This window comes from Anopheles ziemanni, chromosome 2 (assembly GCF_943734765.1).
Source record: "Anopheles ziemanni chromosome 2, idAnoZiCoDA_A2_x.2, whole genome shotgun sequence".
NCBI classification, from domain to species: Eukaryota; Metazoa; Arthropoda; class Insecta; order Diptera; family Culicidae; genus Anopheles; species Anopheles ziemanni.
Window position 1 is genome coordinate 19,399,070 of NC_080705.1, and position 27,845 is coordinate 19,426,914.

At 49.5% G+C, this 27,845-nt stretch overlaps 1 protein-coding gene across 1 annotated transcript in view; it reads right to left on the reverse strand.

Annotated features, from left to right (window-relative positions):
• LOC131293130 (zinc finger protein 853) overlaps positions 1-22,788 on the reverse strand; it is a 46,083-nt gene extending 23,295 nt beyond the window's left edge. Inside the window, exons 1-3 of the mRNA XM_058321207.1 lie at positions 22,698-22,788; positions 22,470-22,541; positions 16,381-16,412 (exon numbers count right to left, since the gene is read on the reverse strand). Of these exons, the coding sequence (XP_058177190.1) occupies positions 16,381-16,412; positions 22,470-22,541; positions 22,698-22,788 (195 nt within the window). The remainder of the gene's footprint in view (positions 1-16,380; positions 16,413-22,469; positions 22,542-22,697) is intronic.
• Between the last annotated feature and the right edge of the window lie 5,057 nt (positions 22,789-27,845).

Here is a 27,845-nt window from a genome sequence, read left to right on the forward strand (position 1 = left end):
TCGGAGCTCGGACGTTTTTGTCTTGCAAGACTCCGCCCGCCGCACAAAAGCGTCCGAACATTTTCTACCCGATTTGAGTTATGCTGTTAATGGCACAAAATAAGAAAACAATTGATCGATCGAGAATCTGTGGGTCAATCGGGCGGGTTTTCTTTGAAGTCACAAAGGAAGAAATATTATCCTGGGCGTTTGGGGGGGAAACACAGAACTCAATCCTCTTTCAAAATATTTACCCATCCGGCCTGCGCGAATGTTTTGCGTTGGAATTTCAACTATTTCTTTGCTACCGACACACAGACTGTTTTCTACTGCAGAACCAACCATCGCAGGAGGGCCACGTATAAGAAAGGTTTGTGCGCGCATCGATTGTTTATGCATTCATTTATTCCGGTGCGGTTTACACGCGAACGCGTACCGTCTTTTTATTCCAGTGGCGAAGGTGGCCAACCTTCGTGTGGGTTGCGATTTTAGAATCTAATCAAAACGAGGAAGTCTCGCCGGTGGAAGGATCGGTCGCAAAGTCGACCCAAGCTGGTTGGAGGATGATATAATAAGTTCCCGCCAAAAGGTCCCGCTCGCATGCATCGATCGAAGCCTTGTCTTATTTTCCACCGTTTGAGGTTAGGCCTTTGGAATCTATGACGTTTAGAACACGAGCGACGCTTCAGTCCTTCGACACAGGCACCTGTCGCTCATTTCAAACGTCCGTCCGGCGATCAGTTTGACGTCGAGACATGTTCAAGGAGAGGAGAACGAAAAAGAAACGACCGATGTCCTCTTCCATCATGCCCATCCTAAACATCTGTCACCGGGCAGGCACTCGCAATGCAATCCGTTCGGATCCGACTCTTCACCCCCTGCTCTCCCGTACGCTCCCTTCAGGCAAACAAATTTCGATCAGCCACGTTACAGGGTGTTACTTTTTTTTATGTAATTCTATAAACCATTACCAACCGTACTACCACCACCCGCGATAATTGGCGCCGATAATCGACGTAATTGGACGATCAAAAAATTATTTCGGAACCCAACCGCGCGGCATCCGAGGCCGGGCAAGGGGTGAGAGGGACGACGGAGGGAGGATTGGTGGTTAGATGTTGCGCTTTGGGGCGTACATCTCATTGCTTGATCGAAAAATGTTGTGATTCGATTGCAATAATTTAATGAAAATGTGATGAAGGAAAAAAGTGTAAACCCCAAACAGCAACACCAACAACGAACAGTAATTGTTTGGGAGCGCACGGGGAAAGGCGAGCAGACACCATCGTCCGGGGCCTGCCCTCCCAACGCCACGCGCTGGTGACCCCTCCAGCGGCAAAAGAGGGGGAAGCCAGCGATGATTGAATGTTTTCCGAGGGAAAAAATCACATCACATCACGGGGCAACAGATGGCGTTCGAAGCGCAGGTCGGCCGGGGTTTGGGTTTTGGGCGATGTGTAATCGGACTCGATCGATCGATTTATCCGGACCTTGATTTTTTCGATCGATTATTTTAAGTGAACTCATAACGCGCGCACATCTTTTTTCCCATCCCTTCGTCGTAACCCCGTGTACCCTGGTCGACGTTTCATAAGCAGGAGAGGTTTTGCTGCTCTTCACCATCTTTCTTGAATGAAGTGTAAAACTCACGACTCACCTCCCCATCAGGTGGAGGTGTTACCAGCTGCATTGTTTAACAGTTTGATAAAAATGGCACAAAATTATGGTGTGCACGGAAGAGGTGGAGAGGAACAAATGCAAACACCAATCCGGGGAGTCGTACCGTTCATGAGTCACGAGATGAGACGCTCCATCGCTCGATTGCTCGACCCAACGGGAGGCGATGACGATGGATGAAGCTGAAAAAAGAAGGTTAGATTGGACCGTCCCGAACGAAAAACAATCGCACGCAGCAGGGAAACCTTGCGTAACCGCGTAACCGCAACATCCGCCTCCGGAGGGGTCAGCTCCAACGCAACCCAACCCAAAAACCCCAACAACGGCGCGCACTCCCCGTGAGTCCTGCACGCACGCCATGGTGCCAATATTTGGGTGATGATCGGACCGGTCTCGGCACCACCTGCGATTAGTGAGCCCGAGGGCGGGCGTCGAGATGGATCTCAAGATGGCCGGTGTTGATTTTGGACGTACGGGTCGAACGTAACCTGCATTAACCGAACCGTTTTTGGCTGACGCTGATGATGATCATGTGATCGTGCGATTGCAGCAGCAGCAGCTGATCAGGAAGCGGAAATTGTTTTTTCAACCACAAATCGGTGTGTGTGTGTTTTTTTTTCGGGAGTTGCTTTCCTTCCTTCGGTACCTTAAGTCATCGCGATATTATTAAACCGAGGCGTAGAAGAGCATGGAAGAGAGGGAAAAGGTGGGGGGGGGGTACAGTCTCGCGATTGGGGCGCGATTGAATTGTGACCCGCCGGGCGGAAGACGCCAGTATTGAGCGATAAACACAGACGCGCCCGGCTGATGGTGAAAGATTTTTCACGAAAAGTGCCGTTTACCATACCAACCCGGAGCGTTCGTCCCGAGTGTCGGCCAACGCTTTGTACCGGCTCGGCGGATGGCGATAATGAGCGGGGTCAAGCGACCTCAACTCCCTGTGCTTTTTTTTTCTTCCTCCACTCGATAACGGCCGTGTGGGGAGAGGGAAAAAAAATAGGCAGTCCCACCATATAACGTGTCAAATGGTTCCGGGAAGTGGCCAATCTCATCGAATGATAGTTTCCTTTCCGTCTGCGACAGAAAAGCTCGCGCCCAAGCGAACCTCCTCCAAGAAGTGGTTCGCAACTCAACCAAACTAAAAAAAAACGAATCAACCAAACCAAGAAACAAACGGATAAAAAGTCCGACGGCGGGAAACTTTCACCACCCAATTCCGACAAACCCCCGAAAGGCCCGAAAACCCGACAGCATCCCCCGAGCGTTCTCACCGTGTCGTGGTTGCTTGTTGGCGTGCCGTGTGACATAGATTTAATGTGCGTCCCCCGCCCGAACGATTAACTCTCGAGGATGTGCCCTCCCGCTTTTGGTCCGGTGGGAAAAATCTACCCCTTCTCCCGGCACTGGGCCGGTCGTGGAAGGCGGTCGGCTACTTAGTGTCCACCGCGATCGACGCTCACCGACGTCACAGAACCACTGAAGAGGACGACAGCGACGATTGGGGCGGATGGGACGAAAAAATTTGAAATTTATTGCCATCCCTCGACCATAAATCATTGACTCGAACTCTTTGCCGGTTTGTCGAGAGGCCTCCCAACCCGTCCACCACACCTTGGAGGGGGGGGGGATTTTCCGAGCACGACACGTTTGCCAATCTTTTAGGGTGACAGGTGTGTGCACGTGTGTGTGTGTCTTTGAATAACCACCTCCTCCCCTTCAGCTCCATCACATCTCATTAGATCCCACGAGTCTGTTGCGCTTGATTGGAGCCGGTGAGTCTTCTCCAGAGTTCTCTTTATTACCATAAGGGCGGAACACCTTCCGAGTGCGTGTCGGTGCCCATGGTTGGGGACGTCTTGGGCATCCGGAAATCTTTCCGGGGGTCGGCGCACGAACCGGACCGACGCAATCACATCTGTCACACCAGGTGTCAAGTGCAATTAAATCTAATACTTGAAACTATTAACGTCAACGTGTGCTGGAGGAGCGAGGTGGCGGACAGCTGACCTGTTACTCGAAGGTGGCGGAGCCTGGCTTGGGAAACGGTGCTGAAAAAAAAGCTTTTTGTCCGATAAAAGCAGTGGAATTCTACTTTGTCTCCGGAAAACTAACGGCACCGAGGGATGGAAAGGTCCGATGCATCGCCGGCATCTTTGAGTGCGCTTTAAAGATATTGTAATCAGCATTCGTCTGAAACGCTGGTGGCAACTTTGAAGGGGACGATTTTGTTTTACTTCAAATCCTCCAGGGAATTTATTGCGCGGGAGATTATGAGGAAATAGCTTTCATTTAGGTACCGTACGACTTCATCCGATGCATTTGAAGGCTAATGAGTTTGTCACGACATTTTATGATAGTGTTTTGAGTTCGCTTTGAAAATAAAGTTTTAAAGAAACCATATATTTGCTTTGCTAGAAAGGTTTAACTTTTTTTCTCACAATTTTAGTTAAAGAGGTTTAGTTTCTGATAAATTGAGTTGATCAATGTATTTTTTTGTAGAAGATCCTTTTTCTTTTCGTAAGATTCAACTGTTTTCTTTTGTCAGCCATCGAGAGACGAAACTTTATCAGCCTCCTGGACGACTTTCTCACTTGCACAACGAGCGAGCGCAGGAAGGAATGCATCATAATGCCGTTGGCCATTGGAACAGGAAATAGCAGGCATAGTTTTCCCGAACCGGAATGCCGTCCTTCTCCTGTTTCGGGCTCTTAGCCGTCAGCCATCGTGCAGATGTGTGTGCGTGTATTCACGCACACTCGTCCTACACAAATCAACCGAATCGAAGGAAAGTAAAATGCATACACGAAAAAAATAAAAAATACAAAAGTAACAACCCATTCTACATCGACGTTCTTTAGAACGAGATCACGCAAAGCTCCACTCCCACAAAGGCGGGCAAACAAACGGAAACTCTGGCCTCCCCCGAGAGCGTCCAAGCACCTGGGAGGTGAGGAGGCTTTACGCGAACCTCAAAAAAGAAAAAAAAACGAGGCCATATAGCGTCGCCAGCACCCGCAAACCCCTCTCCCCGCCGAGGCGACGAGTCCGGTAATGGCGCTCCGGTAGCCAGGCCGATCCAGTGTTTACTGCACCTGAGCATGCGATATTAAATGTAATTAAAAAATATATTTATATAACTACTTGTTAAATTAGGGCCATGAAATTCGCCCCATATGTGGTGTGTGTGTGTGTGGCATGTGTGAATGTATGGAATATGTCCCTCTCCTCACGGTCCCAAGCCTCCCTTCGCGGTTTGATGGACGCGACGCGTCGGCTTCACATGGGGAAACATTACTACTACCTTTTTTATCTTTTTCGTTTTTCTCTCGAGAGTTTTGTTTCGCGGCGTACGACTTGGCACGCCGTTTGTGGCCGTCGTGTGTGCTGCTTCCTGTATGGGACAGTTTTATGACCTCCGCCACCGCCGCCTATGAGTTCCCGACCAAACCCCTCGCCCGTTCGTTCGATCGCTTCCGTTTTATGCTGCCCGATTGCCACGCGGGTGGAACGAGCGGTGCGTTGGCAGTGGGTGGACAGGGAACCTCGATTCCTGAGAGCGCGCTCGTGTGAGGATGCGAAGGATTATAAAATACCACAACATTTCTGTCGACAAAGATTCCTCCTCCACCGGACGCGTCGCGGCGTTTTCTTCTTAATTGTTAACTCGCCACAGTTCCTCCCCATTCCGCCTTCACTCGCGTTCTTTTCTGTGTGATGTGGTTTGTTGCTACATATTTCTTCCCCCCCTTGCCCACCAACACCGCACGGTTCGCCGGTTCCGAGCGCGATTTTTTGTTGTTTTGTTTTCTTGAATTATTTATCTAATTTTAATGATTTCCTCTATTAGCGGCATCGTGGCCATCGTCTCTCGCTTGTCGCTGTCGTCATCATCGACGACGATGAGGCTCCATTTCGGGGGCCTTCCTACCTGCCATGCCATCGCCCAAAACCCTCCCCTCCCCTCGCCACCCATCTCACCAAAATCGATTATTTCGTTTTCCGTCCAACGAAACGGAAATTTTCGGAGAGCAAAAAAACTAACGCCACCCCGTGGGCACACAGAAAACGCTTTACTTTTTCCACCCATTCCTAATTCTTCACTACTAGCGTCTTCTTATGGGCTAGTTGCTCTTGTTCGTTTCGTTTTCGCTTTGTTGTTTCGTGGGTGGATAGGTGTATTTTCTTTTACTTTTTTGTTTTGTGCTCCCCGGTGATGTGTTTTCTGTTCGCGGTGTCCATCGTCGCCGCCTTTTCGGGCAGCCGATTTGATGCAGCGTGAGGCCGGCAGGCAGCGGCAAATTATGGCCACTCCACCGTACAGCTTATTGCTCTCGTGCGCCCGGCGCGTAAGGGAAGTATTAAAAATTTCACGCTATATTGAGATTCATCACCTGCGGGCTTCACTCGCCGGCTTGAGGTTATTTTTTCTCCATTTCCTTCAGCTGGGAAGAGCGTCTTTTGGGGCTGTTCGTTGGCAGCCAAAATAGGAAAGCACGTGGAAGGAAACGAAATGAAAATTTAACTGGGGAGAAGCGAAAACAGGCGAAAAACTAAACCACCCGAGATAGGTTAAAATTTAACCGACGCGACTGAAACGGAGCCCTTCCTAGCCGTCGTGGGGCAATCGGGGTATGAGTTATTCACCGCCCAAAATCGAGAGGGTGTGTGGGCGGGCACCGAGAAGGGCCGGAAAGACCATTTTGCTCCAATTTTGCACCATTTCCCGAACTGTGGCCCCGATTTAATGACTCATTGGAAATTAGTGACTGGGGGGAGGAAGCACTTTGGCTCCGACGGCGGTAGAAAAACGAGCTTTTCCTCCAGAGGGCGGAAGCTTGCAGCTCGACAAACTTATATTTTTAAATGTTGTCAACACGATGCTTAAATGTCACAGTGGAGAAGAGACAAAAACGTAGTCAAACGATTCTTGCTACCTAAATGAAAAATGAAGCTATAGCCGCTGACAGCTTCAATGGCTTCCTGACCCACATTTTTCGGCCCGAAGATTAATTGCCGCAGGATATAAACTTTTAGTTCATCCGTGAGAAAAGCAGCTCGGGGTGTGGATGGTTTTTTCGTTTTATCTGGGTGAGCTTTTAGGATGATTAATAGGACGTTTCGAAAGCAGACCCGAGGTCCGCTCGTCCGACAAACGGAGAATCTTCTGCAAAAGATTCGTTTTCAAATATTTAAGTTTTGTTTTTATTTTGTGTGTTTGTGATTTTTCCCACAACATCGTCTAAGGGCTACGGCGTGTTAATCGAACGCTCCATAAATCCCTTTTGCTTTGCGTGCAGTTCAATTTGAGTGAACAGCTGCTTCCCAAACCCGATAATTGGCCATAAATCCAATCGGAAACTTTGTTGTTTCCAATCGATGGCCGTCGTTGACTTGCATGTTGTGGGAGCGATTCGCTTCTGTGCGAAGGACACAACCTACCCTAGAACGGGCGGTGGGGTTTGGTCCGGTGAAGAATGGAAAAAGAAGAGTTAGAAAAAAATGGTAGCAAGAATCATGCCACCAACGGCCCCCCAGCTCGAAGAGACGAGGCAGTTAATTTCAATGGCACTGCTGACGCCAGCGAAAACGTTCATTCGCAGCAAATTCATTTCTAATTCGCTAATAATAAGAACCCGGGCCCCGGCCGGACAGTGGTGGCGAGAAAAACCACGCACAACTAGGCACACACACACACGCACACATGGCGCGAAAATCTGACCACATGCGGAAATATCGAAACCGGCAATAAACGCGAGGCGAACGATGATTTGTATCTGGTCATTTTTCTCGCTCGCCTGACCGTTCGCGCGCCACTCCGGGCGATCGTCACGTTTGCGACGTACAAGGGGTTGGTGGGGTGTTCTGAAGCCCGCAGCTTCTGCGCCACCGTCATTACAATTTGTCGACGATGTTAGATCTTTTTTTTCCCCTTCTTTCGTACCTTCAGATCGAGAGGCTCGACCGAGTGTAAAACGCGCGAAAGAAGGTCGAAAGAATATACCACCGTACATGGCCCGAGACGCACGTACTCCCCCGAGAACCACGGAAAGTGGTTGGTGGACAGCCCAAGGGGTGGTTTTTTTTTTCTTCGCCGAGAAGAGCATTAGATTTCCGGGTGTTAGCAGAAGCAGCATTGAAGAGCCATCAAGCGCTTGAACGAGTGCTCTAAAGCTTCCTGAACGGGGAAAAAATAGGTAGCTAACGACCTTTATCTTGTCGATTTTTGCAAACCGATCGAAAGGGGCACCAGTAAATTTCCCAGCCAAATTGAAATGGTTAGGTCTCGGTAATCGGCTGGCAAACTGTTGTTTGCTTTTGATTGCAATTTCAGATTGATTTTGAATCAAACACCTAGCCCCAAATAAATAGAAACAAAATCCAAAGAAACCGACTGGGAGTTAAACTTCGGCCCGATTACGGAATAGCAATGGGTAGAGGTTAATAAAAAATCGTTTAAATCGAACCCGGTGAATCATGTGGCGAAGGTGGAAATCGCGAAGGTGGGCGGGCAGCCAAAACGGTCTGCGCAGAGCACGCCAATCGCCGTACCGGAGGTGGTGAATTGATTTTTTGATTGATTTTTGCTCCATTTTTCTCCATTTTGGGCCGTTTCGGTTGGGCTTCCGAAAACATCCACCCCCTTCACTCTCGATTTCGTAACGAAGGGAATTTCCGTGTGGCGTGGTGAGTGTATCGTTTTGTGTGGAAGTGTGTTGGCTTGTGCAGACGATGATCATTTTTAAAGGTTTTTATTTGATTCGGCGGAAAGCTTTACAAGAAGCTTTTCCCGAATGCCTCCAAAAACAGAAAACAGAAGTAATAATAATTCAATTCCATATGTGTAGCCGATCTCCAAAACTGGCCGGTCCACAACAATCTGATGCCATCTTGCCGGGCGAAAGGATGCTGGAGGCCGATTAGTGATCTATTTTACGGTGCACGGTCGAAGAGTATTATGTTTCGCTACGGTATGGAACGGAGGAGGAGGCTAGGGGGAGCGAAGTAGCAGATCTACTTATGGTCCATGTATGAACTTCACTCCACACGCGCAAACCCCAAGCCACCCCCGAAGGACGTACCCTTCTGCTTGAAAGGAAAGCAAAGAAGCAGCCAACGATCATCAGCAACATTGGACCGCAACAAATATAAACCGAGCGATTGTTCGAGGCCACCACAATCAATCGTAGCACCACCGGCAGCAACGAATGGGCGAGTCGAGATGAGCGTAGCTGATGAAAAATTAATTTACTTACGCCACCATAACCCACTCCACCCCGACAGCCCTGTCGAGATCCCCGAAAACGATCATTTCCCTAGGACGGGACGTTGCACGCGGGACGGACGGGAGGGGCGGAGGTCGTTTGGGTGGGCTGGGAAATAATTTTCCTAACAAAAAAAAGGAAAAAAAGAAAAAAAAAGACAACAACAACCACAACACATTCAACCACAGACCGGGTTGCCATCTTCCACACAGAGAAACATGAACAAGAAAAGGTGAGTGAGCAAAAAATAAAGCAACATAAACTCCAAACAAGCGTCGCGACCAACGGTTGAACTATTTCCTTTGCCGCACCAACACCGAGCGCGTTCGAAAAATGATTCAGAAGCACCAAAGCAGATCACCCACTCTTGCGGGCGAGAAAGTGGAAGGAAAAATTAGCCCACACAAAGCAGACGAAGGTGAGGAAAAAGGCCCACGGGTGAGGCGAACGGGAGGTGAAGGGAGCGAAATTAGTGCTGGAAAGTTATCGATCAAATGATTGAAAGGTAGAGTATTACAGTTTTGACAAGTTTAACTAATCAAATTTCGGCGCGCAAAGCGAAACCCGTTGGCGAAACCTTCCCGAGGCTTCGGAGGTTGTTTCTGCTGCTTTTTTTTGTGCAGGTTTTCATCTCCGTTTCTTTCCATCTCCCGTCGTTTTCTTCTTTCTTTCTTTCCGCGCAACCTTTTGCAATGCGGTACACAAAGTCCTCGCGAACTCTGATTCCCTCCGCGGGGTCGAAATTTGTGAATGGAAAACTGGGATTCCCGTGCTGGGCTTTTAATGTTTTTTTCTCTTCTTTTCCATCTCCCACCGAAACGATTCCGATTATCCATGGCCCGAGGCGAATGTGTTGTTGGAATTCGTTGAGGATAAACTCTCCTACTACTTTATGTGCCTGCTTGTGTTTGTGTGTGTGTGTCGGTGTGTGTGTTTGTGCACCTTGTGCGATCATGCTACGTTTGTCAAAACCGGTGACAAACGTCACATTTTTCCTATCGCAGCGGGGAAGCCCGATAACGTAAGGTCTTTAAACGGCAGGTATCGTGAAGCAGGTCTTTGGCCCGCGTCGGACGGACACCAGTTTATTGCACAACCGTGGCCCGGTGGTGGGTGGATGCTGGCTCTCAACCATATTGCCAATGTGCCAACACACTAGAGGCTGACCTTCGCTGCGCAGAGGAAGACTATGATGAATTTCTTCCCTTGTCCATTGACCGGGAGGGTTGCAAGGGTTGAAGGGCCACCCTCACCAAGGCGGGGAGAATCGGATAAACCAGGCCGGAAGAAAAACATTCACAGTCGTTTGACCCGGACGGCACATAAATTAAATGCCCATGTAATTAATAAAAGAAAGGACCATGTACTCGACCGCAAAACCTAGGTCCGTTAAGAAGGGTCCCGGGATGTGGCATGCGTACGAGCTGCTCTCGAGAACCGGATGGAGTGAGTCAGCGGGGGCGACACAGAGGGAATTGGTTGGGGCGATCGCGACTGCAGGAATCTGTCCCAATGATTATCTGAAACATAAATTTTTATTAAAACGCAATAAATATGCTAATCCACCTTCGGGGGCCTTCCCGTGCTGTGGCTTCTCATCTTTTATAATGCTTTTTCTTGCTGCCCAGCGGACAGATGCGCTTGAAAACCAGATGCTACCTAGGCAATCGACCACCCAACCCCCCTCCCCATATTCATACATACACTTGTGTCCCGTTCCATTCTTCATCCATCATCGAGCATTTGTTTGTCTCTGGGAATGGGAGACTCAGGATAGACGACGAACCTTCTGAGTTGACCGCGGGGGCGACATGCGATATGCGATACGAGTGAGGGAGAGGGAGAGGAAGAAAACGCGTCATCATTTTTCCGAAAGGGTTACATGGGGCAGGTACAACCAAAACTGTTGGTCAGCGATGCTGCTGTCTCCGTTTCAAAACGGAAAGCAAGCAAACTGAAGTGGAAACAAAACGATAAAACAACAATAAACAACGAAAGTATCCTCCACACGGTGCGCTAAACCGAAGAAAGAAGGGTGAGAACACGTGAAAGAATGGATGCTAGATTGAGGTTCAAGCTCAGAGAACGGAGCTGTCCTAGCGCCGAAGAACACCGTTTCTTAGCTCACCGTCATGATCATCTCCGTAAACAAAAAACGAACAGAAACCAGGCAAAAACAGGAGTAGAGCATAAGAACTCGCATTGCTTCTTTGGTTTAGTTTGTTTTGTCTGTACATAGTTGTGAAACAGGTACAATTCACGAACCATTTTTACCTTCAGAAGACACGAATATGGTACGTTTTATCGAAGGAGTTTAAAACAATGTTCCTTATTTTCGTTTGCTAGTTTATGATTTTTATTATATCAAATCTCCTACTAGGAACGCCTTCCCGAAGGAGCCCTGTTTTTGTGGTTTTCTGTTTGCTCTTACTTTTACTTCCATTCACCTGTTCACGATACGTATACTCAACAGCATCTTCCCGCTTCTGATGTTGCTATTGCGTCAATCGGAGGAGGAGAAACAGAAAAGAAAAACAATAGTTTGAATAAACAGCACGTTTGCTCAGCAACAAGTGCAGCAGAGAAAAAACACTCTCGAAATGTGTTTAAAAACAACTACGTAATACTTCATTCTTTTACAGTGTTGGTTTTGAGAAGTTTATGTTCATGGGCATGATGCTTGTTTCGAAAAAAAGAGATGAGAAAAAGTAAAACCGCATTTAAATTCGATCACACATTTTTTTTCATTTTGTTTGAAGCTTCGAACAGTTCAACCTTAACCTAAAAAGTCCTTGCCGCATTCAATCCTTGAAAGTTCATAAACTTCATGGAGCCAAAGAAACCTTAAAAACAAAAAAGTCAATAACGAAAAAACATCGAATGATCACCAATAAAAGAACGATTTGAAGCCTCGGCATTCCAACTCTTCTTATGAGCCTGAAAGATCTTTCCGCGGCTAGTTTCGTTTTGTGCCGAAGGTTAAGACGAAAGGATGAAAGAAAACCGGGTGTGCGGCGTTGCCTATGCGAGGGTGTAATAAAATAAAAGGGGAAAATATATTTGAAAACTGTGGAGGAGAACGCGAAGAAAAACGCAAGAAAAATGAAACAGGAAAGAAGAAAACACTACCATCCACCGGCTATAGGAGGACACACTGACAAAAAAATTAAACCCGTACCATTATGTACGAAGAATGAAGAATGTGATGAGCCAAGCTGAGCGATGATACGAAGCGAACCTGTCTACGCGGGGCTTCCCGGTGCCTAGGAGGTGGGGCGGGGGTGCGGCATGGTGGAAAAGTGGGACGGTAAAGCAAAAGAAGAAGATGAGCATTATCCACTTGGGTGGGGGGGGGGGGGGGGGAAGATGCCATCGGGATAAGGCCCGGCGGCCTGTGGCTGGTGTGCGGGTGTTGATGATGGTCCGTGAGGACGCAAGGGATGGCTGAGGGGGTTGGTTGTTGAGGATTGGTGACGAGAGTGTAGGAGGAATGAACTAAGCACACCAATAAGCACCCCCGGTGGAGTAGGGAATAAAAAGCTAAACAGTTGAAACGCAGGACCATGAACTGTGCGATCTCAAGTCAAATCCGTCCGATAGGAAGAGGCATTGGATGTGGAGAGGCCAAGGAGAGGTGTGGAGTAGGAAAAAAAATCAACAATCCATCTATGGCATCGAACCTCCCGCGTTCTCTTGGCCGCTAGTCCAGCCAAGAAGGCCTTGTTGGGTTGTGCCACTGTGAGCCTTCGAAAGCCTTACCTCCCCTTCGGCGATTCCTCGCGAGTTGCGGCGTCGAGTTTTTACACCCCCAACTCGAGTGTTTTCCGCCCCCCATTTGGAAACCGCTGCGATAGATTTCTTTGTGCCAAAAGCAAAATAAAACGAAAAAACCGATTGACGAAGCGCTGGCTCGACCCAATAATAATGATATATTAATAATATTACTCGCCTGCTTGGGCTCCAGGCGGTTACCACGGTTGTGTTTTGTCAAGTCCTCCCCCGTTTTCATTCCTTGCGCACGCACACACGAAAGAGCGCAGCAACTCTTCTGCACTGAAGTGTTGTTTTTGCCTGCCTTAGGCCGAACCTAAAACCGATCCTGCGGAGAAGCGAACGGAGCGAATGTGTAGGGCCTTTTATGGCAAACAAGCTAACAGGTTCTCCGTTTTCGGACTAGTTAATTTCGAATTGTCTTATTATGCGTTTTTTTTTGTTTGGTGTGGGTCCTCTAACGCTTTTGCGACAAGCACGAGCGACGCAAACGAGCATAAAAGGAGCAATCTCGGCTCGACAATAGGAAGGTGTGAAATTCGATATTTCCAACCCTTCGTCCCCCATTTTTATATAATACTAGCTGCTTTCGACAGAAGTTTCAACGGGGTTTGAAAGCTGCAAAAAAGTTGGAAATTTACCGGAAAGCCGTGACACTTCGTACAGCGCTACCATTTATGTGCTGCCACACTAAATTGTAAAATGTTAAATTAGAAATCTTCATTTCGAAAAATGGCAAATCGATGTAGGCTAATGAAATTGTTAGAGCGCTTTATTGCACCGGCGTGGACGCAAACATACCGGTGCGCAGGCGATGAAGCTTCTCCACGACGATGCGGGAGTTGAAATCAAAATCGAAAGACTTCACCCATCCGTGATCAAGCGACGAACCTCCCCCCGGGTTTCGGTGCGGTTGGGTTTATGTAAGCTTTTATGATGGCACCGATGCTGGTTCGGGCAGCATCACAAGTGGACCGTTCGAACAAAAAGAAGATGATGCTGTGCATGAGTGTGTGTGTGTGTGTAGTAAAAGCATGGACAATTCGTCGGTACAACTGTATCCCGGTTTGTAAACAAAGCGTTTACGAATCGAAGAGCAAAAGGAAAACGGCATCGGACGACGACGAGGACAATGCGAAGACGATGATGATGATGATGAGGATGGCGACAACGGTTGCGGTGGCGGTGGCGGTGGCAGCGGCCAGGGCATAAACTAACCATCATCTTCATCTGCGCCTTTCTCTCCCTCCGAACTGGTTTCGCTCCCGGGTCCGGCAGCAGGTTTTTCGGTCGCGGTCGGGCTGGGAGAATGACCGCGAAACAAGACATCCACCCGCAACCTGTTGCTGTGGCGTTCGTTAGGTGAAAGAGAGGCGGAAAGCAATAGAGCAGGGTAGAAAGAGCAGCGGAAGAGGAAGAAGCAGGAGGAGGCCCACTCTGATGAACGTCGCTTCGAAGTCGGCTCGGCTTGTTGTTGTTCCACTGGCGTTCCTTTTTATCTTCGATTAATCAAACACCTGTTGTTTTGGTTTCTCTAAGAAAGAGATTGACCGTTCGTCGATGGACATCACGAAAGAGGGCTCGGGGAGGGGCGGAAGGCAAGACTGACCCACCAGCATCACACAACGGCATACGCACAAAAAAAAAACTGCCACCGGCCATAGGCACGTCGATCAACCCGGACGAAGCCGCCGCGAGTGAAGGTGTATTGAATTTATTAATCCTTCAAAATAATAATAAAAGGAAAGATACCAAATAACAAAAAAAAGAACACGCTTCAATCCCCTCGAGCCGAGCCCGGTGTGAAAAAAGGAACATCAAGTCGGCCCGCGGCTGAGGCGCTTTCCTTTTCGTTGTTTTCCGCCGCCCCAAACGCAACCCTCATGGTTCCCTCTCGCTCTCCGGTGTTTGTCCGCGGGTGTCAACAATAGATTGATGTGTGTATCTACGAATTTCGTATAGCGAAGGAGTATAGCATTTTTGGGTTTCTTTCCTCTCCGGCGGGCATCCCTCTCCGATTGCGAGCGCTAGGAAAAGGCTTCCCGAGGGGTTGAACAGGTTGCGCTGCGGCGCTTTGACGCGCGAGCGACACAAATTGGGGTCAAAAATGGCGTGCGTCTAGTTTTCAGGTTTTTCGGCATTTTTTCCGCTCGTGGAAGGAAAAGAGCGGCGGGGGTGGGGTGCAAAATAAAACAACACGAAAATCGTCGAGACGAGAAAAAACGGTACAAGGGAAGCTCAGCGTGCCTCTTCGCCTCGAGCCTCGGCGTCGTTCGATTATGTTTTCGCACGCACACACACAATGCAATGCACCATGCCGTTGTGATGGTTTGTCTTCGGGAGGTCGCCTTGCGGGAGGAATCGTGCAACAATAATATGATAATAGTTATAAATTTGGCGCAACCAAGCGAGCGGCAGCATGCAATCTGGTCAAATAAAGCGAAAAATACAAGCGACTCACCAAACCCCCCGCGGGCGCAACCCAGACCACCCCCGTGGCCGTAGATCACTCCGTTGAAACAACCCCACAATCCTACCCACCCCCCTTTTTCCAACCATTTTTTTTCTGCCGGAATTCTATCGCGCCGTGGGCCAATAAAAGGCCACTCATTAGCGCGCATACGGGCGCGTGCGCATACGCGAATGATTTTACCACTGGGCGGTCCCCGTTCCCCGTTCATCCCCCCTACACACACACCTGTCCAATTAAGGTCCCCTTTTGTCATTCTTTCGGCGGCGCGCTCGATCGGATCGGGTTGTTTGGCCGCCGCCGCTTGCGCTCAACAACAATCCTAGGCTCGGAAACCTCGAAACCGCAGGTTGGCCACCAACATACACGCGACAGTTAGCGACACGAAACAGAAACGGAACCGACCGTCCTTTTCCCTCCCGCCACCGTGTGTGTGTGTGTGTACGTTTTTGGATGTGTTCGATCAATTCACTCAAGGAACGACCCTCGGCGTTTCGAGCACGACAGTTTTGTTTCACCTGTCGATCTGTTTCCATCTATCCCTCCCTCCCTCCCAACCCTCATCCCCTCGTTCCCTTTGCAACCCTTCGCCATAGCTTGCAGCTGCCCGCGCGATCGTGCTCCGCAGGGTTGACAAGGTCGTACGAATGTTTGATTAGCTGCGCGGCGATCAAAAAACGGCTGACGAATCGAGCGTGAATGGGATAAAAAAATGTATGTTATTTTTTTCCTTAAGGAAATGGAGGGGGTGGGTGCGAAAAAGGGAGCCCACCCTCTCCTCGGTACCGGGCAAAACAGGTCCTACCTACCCCCACTCGTTGGAGTGAAAAACTGACCCACGTTTTATTGCCATTTTCATACGACACCACAACGAGCTCGGGGAGGGGGCCGGACATGATCTGTGGTCACCCGGGTGGGTATCTGGCCATTTTATGGATGCGGTTTTGTCGCTCGATATGGGCTCGAGACCCAGCGGCTTGCTCGCGTTCGGGTTTTTAGCGAGGTTTTATTTGTTTTACACTCCACACCAAATCATCGGATCGATTATGATCTCGCGGTGCTGAGGTTCGTCGTTCTATCATCCATAATCGGTGTGAAACGCCTCGTACAGCGCGCGATAGAACAATCTGAGCCAAAGCTGGGGATTAGCGAAGGTCTAGGGCGATCGCAATGGATTAAAGTCCGCAGGAAGTAATGCTTAATCGGCTGTTGGTAACGTACCTTCAGCGCAATAACACTTACAAAGACGATACCTAAAATATATATAAGAGCTTGAGAGAACAGTATTAGAATTACAAACACAGTGTAACGCACGCCGGACAGTTTGGGTCGTCGTTTGGGATGCTGCTCTTCAGACGAAATTATTTACGCAAACCATAATTTTATGCTTAAACCTTTTTTTGGTCCCTTACTCACTTGCCCTCAACTCGTGGATGGATTAAAAATATAAAATAAAACACCACATACACACATACACACACCGCGGCGACGGCAAGAGCAAGTGTATCGCAACATAAATCTACCATCTGTTGTGCCGTATGTTTTAGGTTTTGCTGGGCTTGTTTTTCCACACTGGGCTTGCACGGGTGCTCGAGTTCTGGTACTTACGTGCCGTACACGTTAAGGGGGCCAAAATCGTTGGCACAAGAACTGTGCTGCCGGGGTTTTCAAGAAGGATGCTGGCTGCCGGAGATGCGAAAGACGGTTGTACATTTTTTGCTGCCGTTTTTGCATTATTATTAGGCTTATTTCGCCAATCGCTAGTTGCGTCTCTGGTGACTCGTTAAGTGGTTTGTTTTGCTTTCCCCCTCACGCGGGCGATCGTTTTTTGGGCTTCTGGTTCGGGTTCTTAATGTTTGTAGAGGGTGCCCTTACTCCTACCCTCTTCGTTCGCGCATACAGGGAGCATCGTCAAGTTATGCTTTTTATGCGAACGATGCTCGTTCAGCGGTAGGTTTTTGTGTTTCGCCTCTCCTTTCAACGATTGAATATTTTTCCCACTACTCCCACTACGAGACGTCGTTGTCGTGTCGGTGGACGTGTTTATAATAGAGGCGAATTTGTAAGACTTCCACCCCCCACCCCCACCGAGCCCCCTCCTCAAGAAGCTACGTGGCAGAAGGGAATTCAACGAGAGGAGACTGGATGGAATTAATGAACCGAAAACCGCACTCCGGCCAACGCAAACAACAAAAAAAAAAGGAAACAAAAACCTAACCCCACGAGGGAGTCTCTAGGAGTTCGACGTAAGGAAGAACTCAACCATATGATGAGTGAATGGGTCGTTCGCGGTCGTTTGCTGGTTCTTTGATCGACGACGACGGCGACGGGCAAGAGGCTTTGCCAAAACTCAGCAAAAAGTGGCGCAAAAAACAGTGGTTTCAGTAAAGGAAGAAAAACGAGACCTCGGAAGAGACGAGCAAAAGTCTTCAGTGAACATTCAACACACCGTCCGAGACAAGTGTGTGGCGTATGGAACATTAAGCCCGGGCCCGGCGCAAGTGAAGGCAGCACGAGATGTTGTGGCCCGCTACAATGGAAGAATAATTTTCGCGATGATTTCCATCGGGCTTGCGAAGGTGGTGCGGCTGCTCGGTTCCGTCACGCGGATTGGCTAGTTTATTTTACTTCTTTTCCGCTACTCGGGAAGGCCCGCTTCGGAGCCACACAACTATAATTTGTGGCTCTCGGGGAAGGTGTTGATGGTTAGTTTTAGTATCATAATTGCACGGCTTTATGGTGGCTTAATTGCAGCCCGTTCCGTGGCGGGTCTTCCGCCACTGTAAAGTGTTATATTTTCGTACGAAACTACGTCGCGTTTAAATTTGTTTTTGTTCCTAAAAATATCATCCACACGTCCTGGAACCAACGGTTTCGCCACCGGACACCCTGCTGGCGGTCAACGTCAAAAATACCACCCAAAACGTTTTTGACTAATTTCATTAGCTCGCACGCACTATCGTCCGCTATCCACGCGGTGGTGACGCGATTTTGTGACCGTGCGGTTAGCCTTTCTTCCCCTATTCTGGCTCCGATTCAATTTGGTCCCTTTCGAAAATGTGTTGTTTTCTTCGGCGAACGTGTTTCGTTTTCGTAAAACGAAAGTTCCACTTAGCGATAAGATATTCGCCTCCAGCCGGTCGGGAATTTAGTTTTTCCCATCCGCATCCCCGCGAGAGTGAAGAGGATTATTGCAGTAAAAAAACAAAACACACACACAACTGAGTAAAACTAAAACCAACCAACAGCGCCACCACCCCGCTCCGTCCGGCTTGTGGAAGGAATGGCTTGCGAAAGGTTCTCCATAAATCCCACAAACCGAGGGACGAAGGCGGACGAACCAGGCACCCCCGAAAAGCAGATCCTATTTTTCATTCCCAGCCCCATAAACCACAGGCCACCATCGGGCCCCATCAACCATCGGGCTGCTTCTTCAGGCGAAGCCCCCGGTGCCGGTGTCTGTGGGAAAGAAAGCTGAAAACAGTTTTACGACATCGAAACGGTTAATCTTAGGCGCGCAGAACGACCTCGTGGTAGCCTACAAAAAGGGTTTCCTGCTAGTGTTTCTTGCGCGCGTGTGTGTCTTTGTGAGTGGAAGCAACGGAGCAGGAAGCGAGCTTGAAAGATAAGATGAAGCTTGCGGTTTGTAGTGGGTGATGGTCCGAGACTGCGAATGCGTCACCGGATGGGGATGGGAAGCTTTTTACTTCGACGAAGCCTCCGTTGTGCGCTTGAGGCTTGAGCGTTCGACGTCATCGCAAAAAATAAGCCAACCTGTCTGGCATGAGTGGATTGAGTTCAGCGGTAGCGCGCCGATGTGGGAAAAATATATCACACGCTTCTTGTTTTAAATAAATTAAAAAATACATTAATCAGCGTATGCAAATGGTTTTAAATTCTTCCTCGTGGATAATTGTTTTAAGCACTCATAAACCAATCTTGCTTCGCAGGAAAAGTTAAAGAATTTAATTTGATAAATTCACATTCCTCACCCAAGCTCGTTTATCTCATCAGCCCCCTTTTTCCGTCTGATTTATGTTCGCTCATATAATCGCTAGCATAGACACACACACACACACCCTTAGAAAGATACGCACGCAACCATAAAGTGATACTAAGCATCTGTCAATTGTTGTATCCCTGTCTCTCTCTCTCTTCCTTCGACAACCCCGACCCCGTCCGACGGTTCATGGCGATGCTGTTTCTGCGCCGAATAACAATTCGTTTCGGTTTTCATCACACGTCGTCGCCATCGCCGCCGCCCGAGCTCCACACGCGCCGTACGCAACGCGGCCACCCCGAAAAACACGTGCTCTCGATGGAACGTCAAGATGTTGGCGAAGAAATATGGAAGAAAAAAAAAAGTTGGGGTCGATGGGGTTGCGTGGGGCAAGGGTTTGGCAAAGTCGAGGGGGACTGGACGGGGGGAGCCTGTGCGATGACACTGCGGTATCGATGAATGGAATGGCAACGGATTGAACCACCCACAACCCGCGTTTCCCCCATCGATGCGATGACCAGCATCCGCCCCGATGTTTTCCACTTGAACACGAACTGTATGCCGGTGTCGATGACGACGGTGACCTTTCTTTTTCTCACACGCTCCTCGATGTAATCCTTTGCCGCACAACGCCCTCCTACCCCACCCCATTTCCATATTCAACCGAGCAAACCATGTGACAACTATGAAATGAGCTACGGATTCAACCAGACTTGCGGGAAAGAAATCGAAAAAATATGTAAAGAAAAAAGCGGTCCCTTCCAACGGAACATTCGGGGGGACTGCCGTGTTGGTGTCTCCATGGATAAGGGAGTTGGGAGGCACGAGGCGATAGGGTTATAGCGTTGCCGGTTGCCACGAGTCATGCCGCATCGCTGCCGGTGACGATGATGACTATTGGTTGGATAATAAATTCAAATTAAGCATCAGCCAAACGCCCACCATCCACCCCACAAGGGGACAAACGAGGGGTGTTGGGGAGTGGGAGAAACTATGAAACAATAAAAGGATTCTCGGTTGAAGGCAAGCCAGCAAACACATCTGCAAACAGAGAATGTTGGTCTGTTTCGTGATGCGAATTTTCGAAAATCGTTCGATGGTTTTATTCGCTGTTCGCCTTTTCCCCCCCCCTTTAGTTCGGCATGTCTCCGGGTGTTAGTGGAAGGGAAATCGAGGGAGGACCTCGACCTCGAAAAGGATTCATCTAAGGCCCGCCGATTGCTGACGATTTGTGAGACGCTGCAGAGATAGATAGAGGGAGAGACAAAGATCAGAAACTTCGACGCCGTTCACGGAGAAGAAGTAGTAAAAACAATTACTCCACACTGACAACCGAGCGTCTTGGAGTTCCTTGCCCCATCCAAGCGTTCGCCTTCCAGATAGATACAGATACGCGCCCAGAATACATCGCCTTCGCAGCGGATCTAGTGTTAACAGAACCCCCGAAAGAAGATGCGTGGGATTTCCTCCCCGTCGACACTGAACGTCAACCCATTCGTAACGTCGTTCGATGCGGGTCTGTGACCATTTCCACTCGGCGTGGAGGACACTCTGAAGGATATCCGGCCCGAGCGTGATGTAACGAACGCCGAGATCAATGCAGACAACTACCGGGACGTGCCTGTCATCGGTAATCGACCGGTTAACGGACCGGCGAGATTTTTGCCAAACGCCAAGCCAAAAAACGAAGGGAGCAAGCCGTTCTGTGGAAAACGATTTCTACGCACTGCGTCGACGGCGTTTTTGGCGCCGGTACATAAAAGCGTTTCGTTTCGGGGGCGCCATTTGACTATGGCAGTGTCGAGTGTGATAAATATGCTAAAATAACATTCAATTCAATTTTATCACAATTCGCTTCCAATTATTTCGAGCAAGTGCGGCGAAATGGGTTCCACAAAACCGGAGCCCCGGACCGACATTTGTATGGATTAAGCTCACTTTTATTTATTGGACTATTTCACACGGCGCTTTTTCTTCCCCCCCTGAGCCAATCGGTCCTTATCCTGCGGTACCTGCGGCCAGTAAGCCGTCGTTCGACAAAGGGCAGAGATTTGTTTCGCGCTGACCAAAAACCGGATAAGCACAGGATGCCAGGCCGAGGGCTGGAAGGTAACCATTTTTCACAACCCGACAACAACCTGCACCTGATGGAGGGTACACACTTCTTCCCGCCCCTCCTTCCGAAGGCGTCCGAAAATGCAAAACTGCGCCGTTTTCAAGCGTATCATTTCGATTACGTGGCTTGCGGTGGACGAGGCGCCCTTCGAAAGCGCTCCCTTCTCTTCGCTTCCCGGGTTGCGCGAACCGGGTGGAAACGGAGGGGTAGCGGAGGGTGAAAAAATCCGTCACCAGCCACCAGGCGACGACAGCCGAACGAAAAGGCCGATTGCGCGCGCACACACACACACACCCCCCGAGGGCCTCAGAGAGGGGGCATCAATAAATTAATCTGATTTCAACTGTCAACATCCGTTAAATTAGCGCTCGCTTTTCAACCCCCCCTTTCCTCGATCCCGCCATCCACAGTAAGGGCGGAAGAACGGGGAGACGAAGCGGGAATGAAGGGATTTGCGATAAAGTAGTGCGATGAGATGAGAAAACTGGTTCAGGGCATCAGACAAACCGACAAACGCCAAATGCACTCTGGAGAAAAGTGTAAACCAAAGCCAGCGTCGTCGACGTCGTCGTCCTCGCTCTTTCGCACACTCTTTGCCACGGCGGACACACAGGAGAAACCCACCGCTGAATTCCTGGCCCTCGTGGCCATCTCCGGCGCAACATCGCGGCTAATAATGTCATTCAATTCAATTTACTCGTTTTATTCACGATTTTACTTAGACACCCTTGGGCTCGTAAAGGCGGCGCTCTCGAGTTCGAGGGTAGGAAAGAAGAAATGATCCCCTACGTCTCCTTCTACCTTCCCACCTGCACCTGGTAGACACTAATGCTGCACTTTTTGTCCCCCCTCTCTCCTCCCTCCCTTGGGGACATTAGCCTCAAGTGACGCGTTTAATGTAGTCATTCCGGAGCCGTTTTATTACGGGGGAGTAGTTTACATTGCGATCTCAGCGATCTATCCGGGACTTAGGCTGTCTTTTTCTTATTTCTGGAGGAAGTGTTTGCTCCTCTAGGGGTTAGCCGTAAAGCCGCCCAAGTTATGAGTCTTTTGACACCGGGAATCATTGAGTCCGCGAGCGTGGAATCGATTCGTGGGCTCGTGGTTGGAAAATTAGCCTTCCCCGAGGCGGTTTTATTGGCCCCGATTAAGCGAAGTCCTGGCGTGTTCTAGGAATAAAGTAGTATAACTTACGCGAGTACTCATCGCAATGGTAAGATTGGCTTTCCCGCAGACACTTGTCCCAATGCTGGAACTGGAACATACCTGGAAGGGAGCAGAGAGAAATACAGAAGATTAGTTGAGGCTGTTAATATAATTACATTCTCCTTAACTCCTAGAGCTGCATAAAACTAACGAGCGGCAATCGAGCGGTGGCTCGTGGAACATCCTGTCCGTTTACCAACGTTCGATCGCAGATACTTTGTGTTTCGAGCGGTTCATTATCGGGTAACGATCCGTGGTAAGCCAGAATCATGGGGCACACCTGATCACGAGCATGCGGTTTCGGCATTGCATACATCGATGGCTACATTCTGCCACCGCCGAGCCTCTAGACACACAGACTTGTAAGTCTCAAGAGTCGACTAATCGTTCGAATGTCATCGTGGCTCGTCGACGTCGGTCGGCAAATGGCTCGACAATTACCATACCGATTTGGTTATAAACATCTACACCAATTCCTTCGCCGGTTCGCGGTATAAAGCCATAAAGATGGTGAGCTCCATCTCGGTTAGGGTTGGGTGACACTCCCACAACACCACCACCACCATCACCACCGCGAATACCTTTCCCGTCATTACGACCAAGACGACTGCAGGCTCGCAGGATGTGGTGCACGGTTCGCCACTCCGCACTCGAAGCGACGCACGCAATCGTAAATGCACTCGATCTGCCCCTTAGCCGACTCTCCACCCTACCCCACCGACCGTCCCCTACAAGCAGGATTTTCATTCACCCTTTTTTCTACCGTCTGGAGTTGCGAAGACGCGAAGCGGATGTGCGTGCGCCACCTGCATCTTTTTAACGGCAGAAGAAGTGGCGTGGGGCAAAGGGCTGGAGCATCATGCTGGATGCTGCACTCCACCCCGGGGCCAGAAGAAGAGCCAGACCGAAAGGGGAAAGACGCGAGGACGCGATGGCATTGCGCACGTCTACACACCATTTCATATTAATTTCCAACCTGCCAACTAATCGCTAACCGTTCGAGACCAATGTCTTGAGGCGAACGGAGCAGGGCCTCCCGGGAGGGAGCGAGGTGAAAGAAAAGCTAGCAAATCGGGCACGATCTTCTTGTGCGCGAGAGCTTGAACCACTTGCAACAAGCCTCTTTTTAGCGTCCGGCGCGACAACGGCGACTCTCGGCAAGCTAATAAACCTGTTTGTCTGCCTCGAAGGATGGGTGTTGTAGGGTTGGGAAACAGAGGCCTCTTCTTCACCCACAATCGTGGCTACGTGGATGATGATGATGATGATGATGATGTTGGTGATGATGCTGGTGCACACTCCGGTCGTGCGGTGCTGCTGCTGCAAGCCATCGCCGCAAGCGATCAGCAATTGATACCATCGATGGCTACTGCCTCGATTCGTTGCTACTGACCGTAAGAGATAGAAGAGGACATGGTAGGGAGTGAGCGGTGGTCCTCCCTTGAGGCAAGCAGGCTTCTGTGCGTGCGGTGCCTTCCGTAAGCGGATCGCGTTCCAGCTTCCAAGTGGCAAGTGCATTCCTACTAACGGACGCAAAGAAGGCAACCCTGCAGGTGGAGATTGCATCCTCCTCCAACGCCACCTTCGCCAACAGCACAAGAAGTTCTCGCGCAGACACCGAACACATGTGGCGGATTCGTTGCGTTTCGTGCATGAATTCCTCCGGCGGGTGGAGTTGGAGGTACTGGAGGCCCATAAAAGAGTGAACCAAGCGTCGTAGGGTGGAGAATAAAACAAAAAAAAAAGGTAACTGTCGCCTACGAAGAACCGAGCACGACGACAATCGACGTCTTCGTCTGGAAGGTTGCGAAACCGTCACCACGGTGAGCCCGCGGTCTCACGTCCGCTGTTCTGCGCTGCATTGCAGATCGGTTCTTGTTTTCCGAAGGCAAGACCCAACACAACGTTGCTTTTTAGGAGCGATCCTACTTCCCTTGTATGTGCAGGTTCCACTTTTGTCCCCCTCGCGGCTTTTGCGCGGTGGCTCAGGCTCATATGCTCGCGTTTCGGAAGGTTAGGTACTCTATGCATCAATGTATGCGCGGCTATTGGAATTTGTTTTTCATGAGTTTCTTATGCTCGAGGGCTCGACCAACCAACTCAGACTTAGTTCTGCTGCTCCGAGGGTCACATCTGGAGGGCATGTTGAAGGTATGGTACTTGCCAGAACTTTGGCGAAACTCGCGGATCATCTACAAAGGGCGTGTAGCTGAATCTTGCATGTGAGAAATGGAGTTGCAATGGGTTTTTTGCTCCATCAAGCACCCTTTAAGACAGACTGCCACCACAAACAGAGTTCGAACGCTCACATCTAGATCTTGCGACACCTCGGAGATACACTAGAACTACATCCTTCCATCCCTCTCCGATGCTCTACAACGACCGAACTGAACTGTGGTCTCACCGAAAAGGTAGACTCCGGTATCAGTCCCTTGTGATCGCGTGTGTCCCTCGGGTCGCCTATTGTAAGGTCGCCAACGTTTCGTAACTTTACCGATGGTGTGAGATGTGTGTCCACCTATAGACGGCAGAAACCTTCGCCTATAGAGAGCATGAACCTGATGAGGTTTAAATTGATGGAACCAAAAGGACAACAAACATCGAGCATCAGCAAACAAAGAGTGGTGGATGTTTCCAACGCGATCCAAGTTCGGATCGATCGATTTATCAATTTTCGCTAAACCTATCGCCTATTTACAAGGTCTTTATACCCAACGCCAGTACCGTTTTAAACAACCTGACCCATCGTTGGACGGTTTTCCAATTACTTTCCGCTAAGCATTAAAAATGGCCTCAAGATCTTAGATCCGTAGTCAGGTGAACACATGCCAGCGTGAAGATGAGTCACAGTACTCTGGTGGACGGCGCGAATGCGCACCATCCGAAGAATGGTCGCTCTCCCGCTGGGCCGCGACCATGAATCACCTTCTTCCGAGCAGCGGACCGAGATTGATGCGATGACACACGGACAAAGCGTGCCCGATGATGTTTGTCTCGAGCGCGCATATGTGGGCAAGAAATATTATGTGCAATTTAATGGCATCGCGATGAATCAAATGGAAGGGGAATGGTTGAAAATTATCGAATCGGAATCAGTAATGCGAAACTTTCCAATTGAATTATGACGTGCTTGTTGCAAACTAGTTTATGCTAATCGGTTCAACAACTCAATCAATATAGGAGGATGGCTTTTTATTAGACAGGAAATATCGATCGATTAGACTTCATTACAGTGTTAACAAGGTAGACATTTATATCTGCATTCCCTTGCTTACGGATGAGTTTCGGAACTGAAGGTTAAAAATGGTATAAAGTTTACCTGTTTTGTTTGGACCGGGAAACCATTACCTTCGACATTCTACAACAAGCCCATCAATTTTATTGAATCACGTCGGGCCACCCTAGAAAATAGCTTCCACGAACTACGAACTCCGTGGGCCAGGAGTTTTATCATCCCAAAACCCGCCAGATCAAAGCCAAAGCCGGGCGCGCAAACGTTTTCTTGATTGTCGTTAAACGTTCGGATCCATCTTACCCAACGCCAAGGCGCGTATCGTATTCGATTGGGAAGGGCTTCGATCGTCGTCGTCGTCGACGTCGCGATCGCAATCACTACGCACAACCACTCACGCACACACACACACACCCACGATGGCTCCGCAGAGTTGCGTGAAAATGATGAAGACCGCGACGGAGGAGCATTCACACGAACGTACAAATCAATTAGTCACATTTTCATTACCCGCCCAAAAGGAAACGCAGGAAAGCTCGGGCCTTCGGGATTCGATCGCCACGGATGGATGGATCGGCGTGGAATCGGCCATTCGAGTGATGAAAGTTCGCCATGCCGGGAGGTACACCTTGTCCTCCACTCAATCTTCCCCCTTTCCACCCCCAAAGGTTGATCCGATTCGATCTCGGTTTGCTGGTGGTGGAGTTGAAGGAGGTTGGAGCGAGGTGAACCAGGTTTAAGACCATTGACGGGTTCCTTCCCGCCCCTCCCCGGACTCCGATATCGCTCGCGGCAACGGATGTTAAAGATATCGCGGACCCCGCGGACCTGTCAGAGAGGATGATCAGTTGGCCCAACTGGCTGTCGTGTTGAGTAAGGGGGTGGTCGCGAAGAGGTACGGGGCGGGTGGGAGGTGGATGCCGCTTCTGCTGATTGCCGGAGGACCCTTCGGACCCTTCGACGGAGGCACAACATTGTTGAGTGTTCCTCCTCCCGCGCTTCGACGCTCGACGAAAAAGACGCGGTGCGCGCGCCCTCCTCTCGAACGCATGGAAACCGCTTTTCCGCACACACGCACAATGTGGTTGACCGGTTTTTTTTCCCTCCTGCGTTCTTTTATTTCTCGTTTCCCGTTGCGACGCGCGCGAAGGAACAGCGACTGTGGGAGGAGTCGACGGAAAGGAAGTTGACAGATAATGACACATTCGGTTTGAATTTCGCGGAAATGCTACGGGGCGAGACTAAGTACTGGCGCGGAGGGATGATGCTTCGATGGTCTCTGTCGTGTGGCAAGATCAAGCGGAGAGGAGAGGGGAGGAGGGGAGATCGAGATCTTTTTAGCTCTTTTATTACTTCTTGCCGCTGATCTGTCACCAAGACGCGTTTAGCGACGGTTTTGGATGTCGTTTTATAGAGCCGCAAGAAGAAGTCTTTCCATTAATGCCTCGCTCGAAAAAGGATGATGAAACGGTTTTGCAAGGCACAACGAGAGATCCTTGAGACAAAAGCAGTTTACAAACGAAGTAGGAGAATTGAAATCAATCGATAAATGTTTCTCAATATTAATTAATTTTAAGTCTGCGTTAAATGGAACATCACAAAAATGATCTGTCATAAACCAAGGCAATAAAATAACTCACAAAATAACCTCAATGTTAACAAAATGGTTCATAAATTTAAAAAACCTAAAACACGTCGAATACCCAGTCCGAGGGGAGATGTGTTTTCAGGTTGCTCGTTTTCCGAACGCAAGCGATTGTAAATAATTCAATTGAAACATATTTATGAGCCCGGTCGCACCTGCCGATGCTTCGGGACCGGGTTGTGTCCGTTCGCCTCATTAATAATCGAAGGGCAGCCCCGACATGGCCCTTTGCGGTTCGAATTCATTCAGCATCCGCCCCGGCGCACCCGACCGGGAGGATCGTACCGTTTTCTTCACCTTCGCCCGCCGATTCACGATTAGGTGTGCGAGCGCGCGCGCGCGCGTGCGTCCTCTTGCTTCGATCGATCGATGGGAACGAACGAAAATCAAATCTGAACCGGTGGACGCGGAAAAAACAAGTTCAGCAGAGCACCCTCACCGACGTCGACGTCGTGTGCAGACGAAAGGGTTTTGACCGTGATCGAGA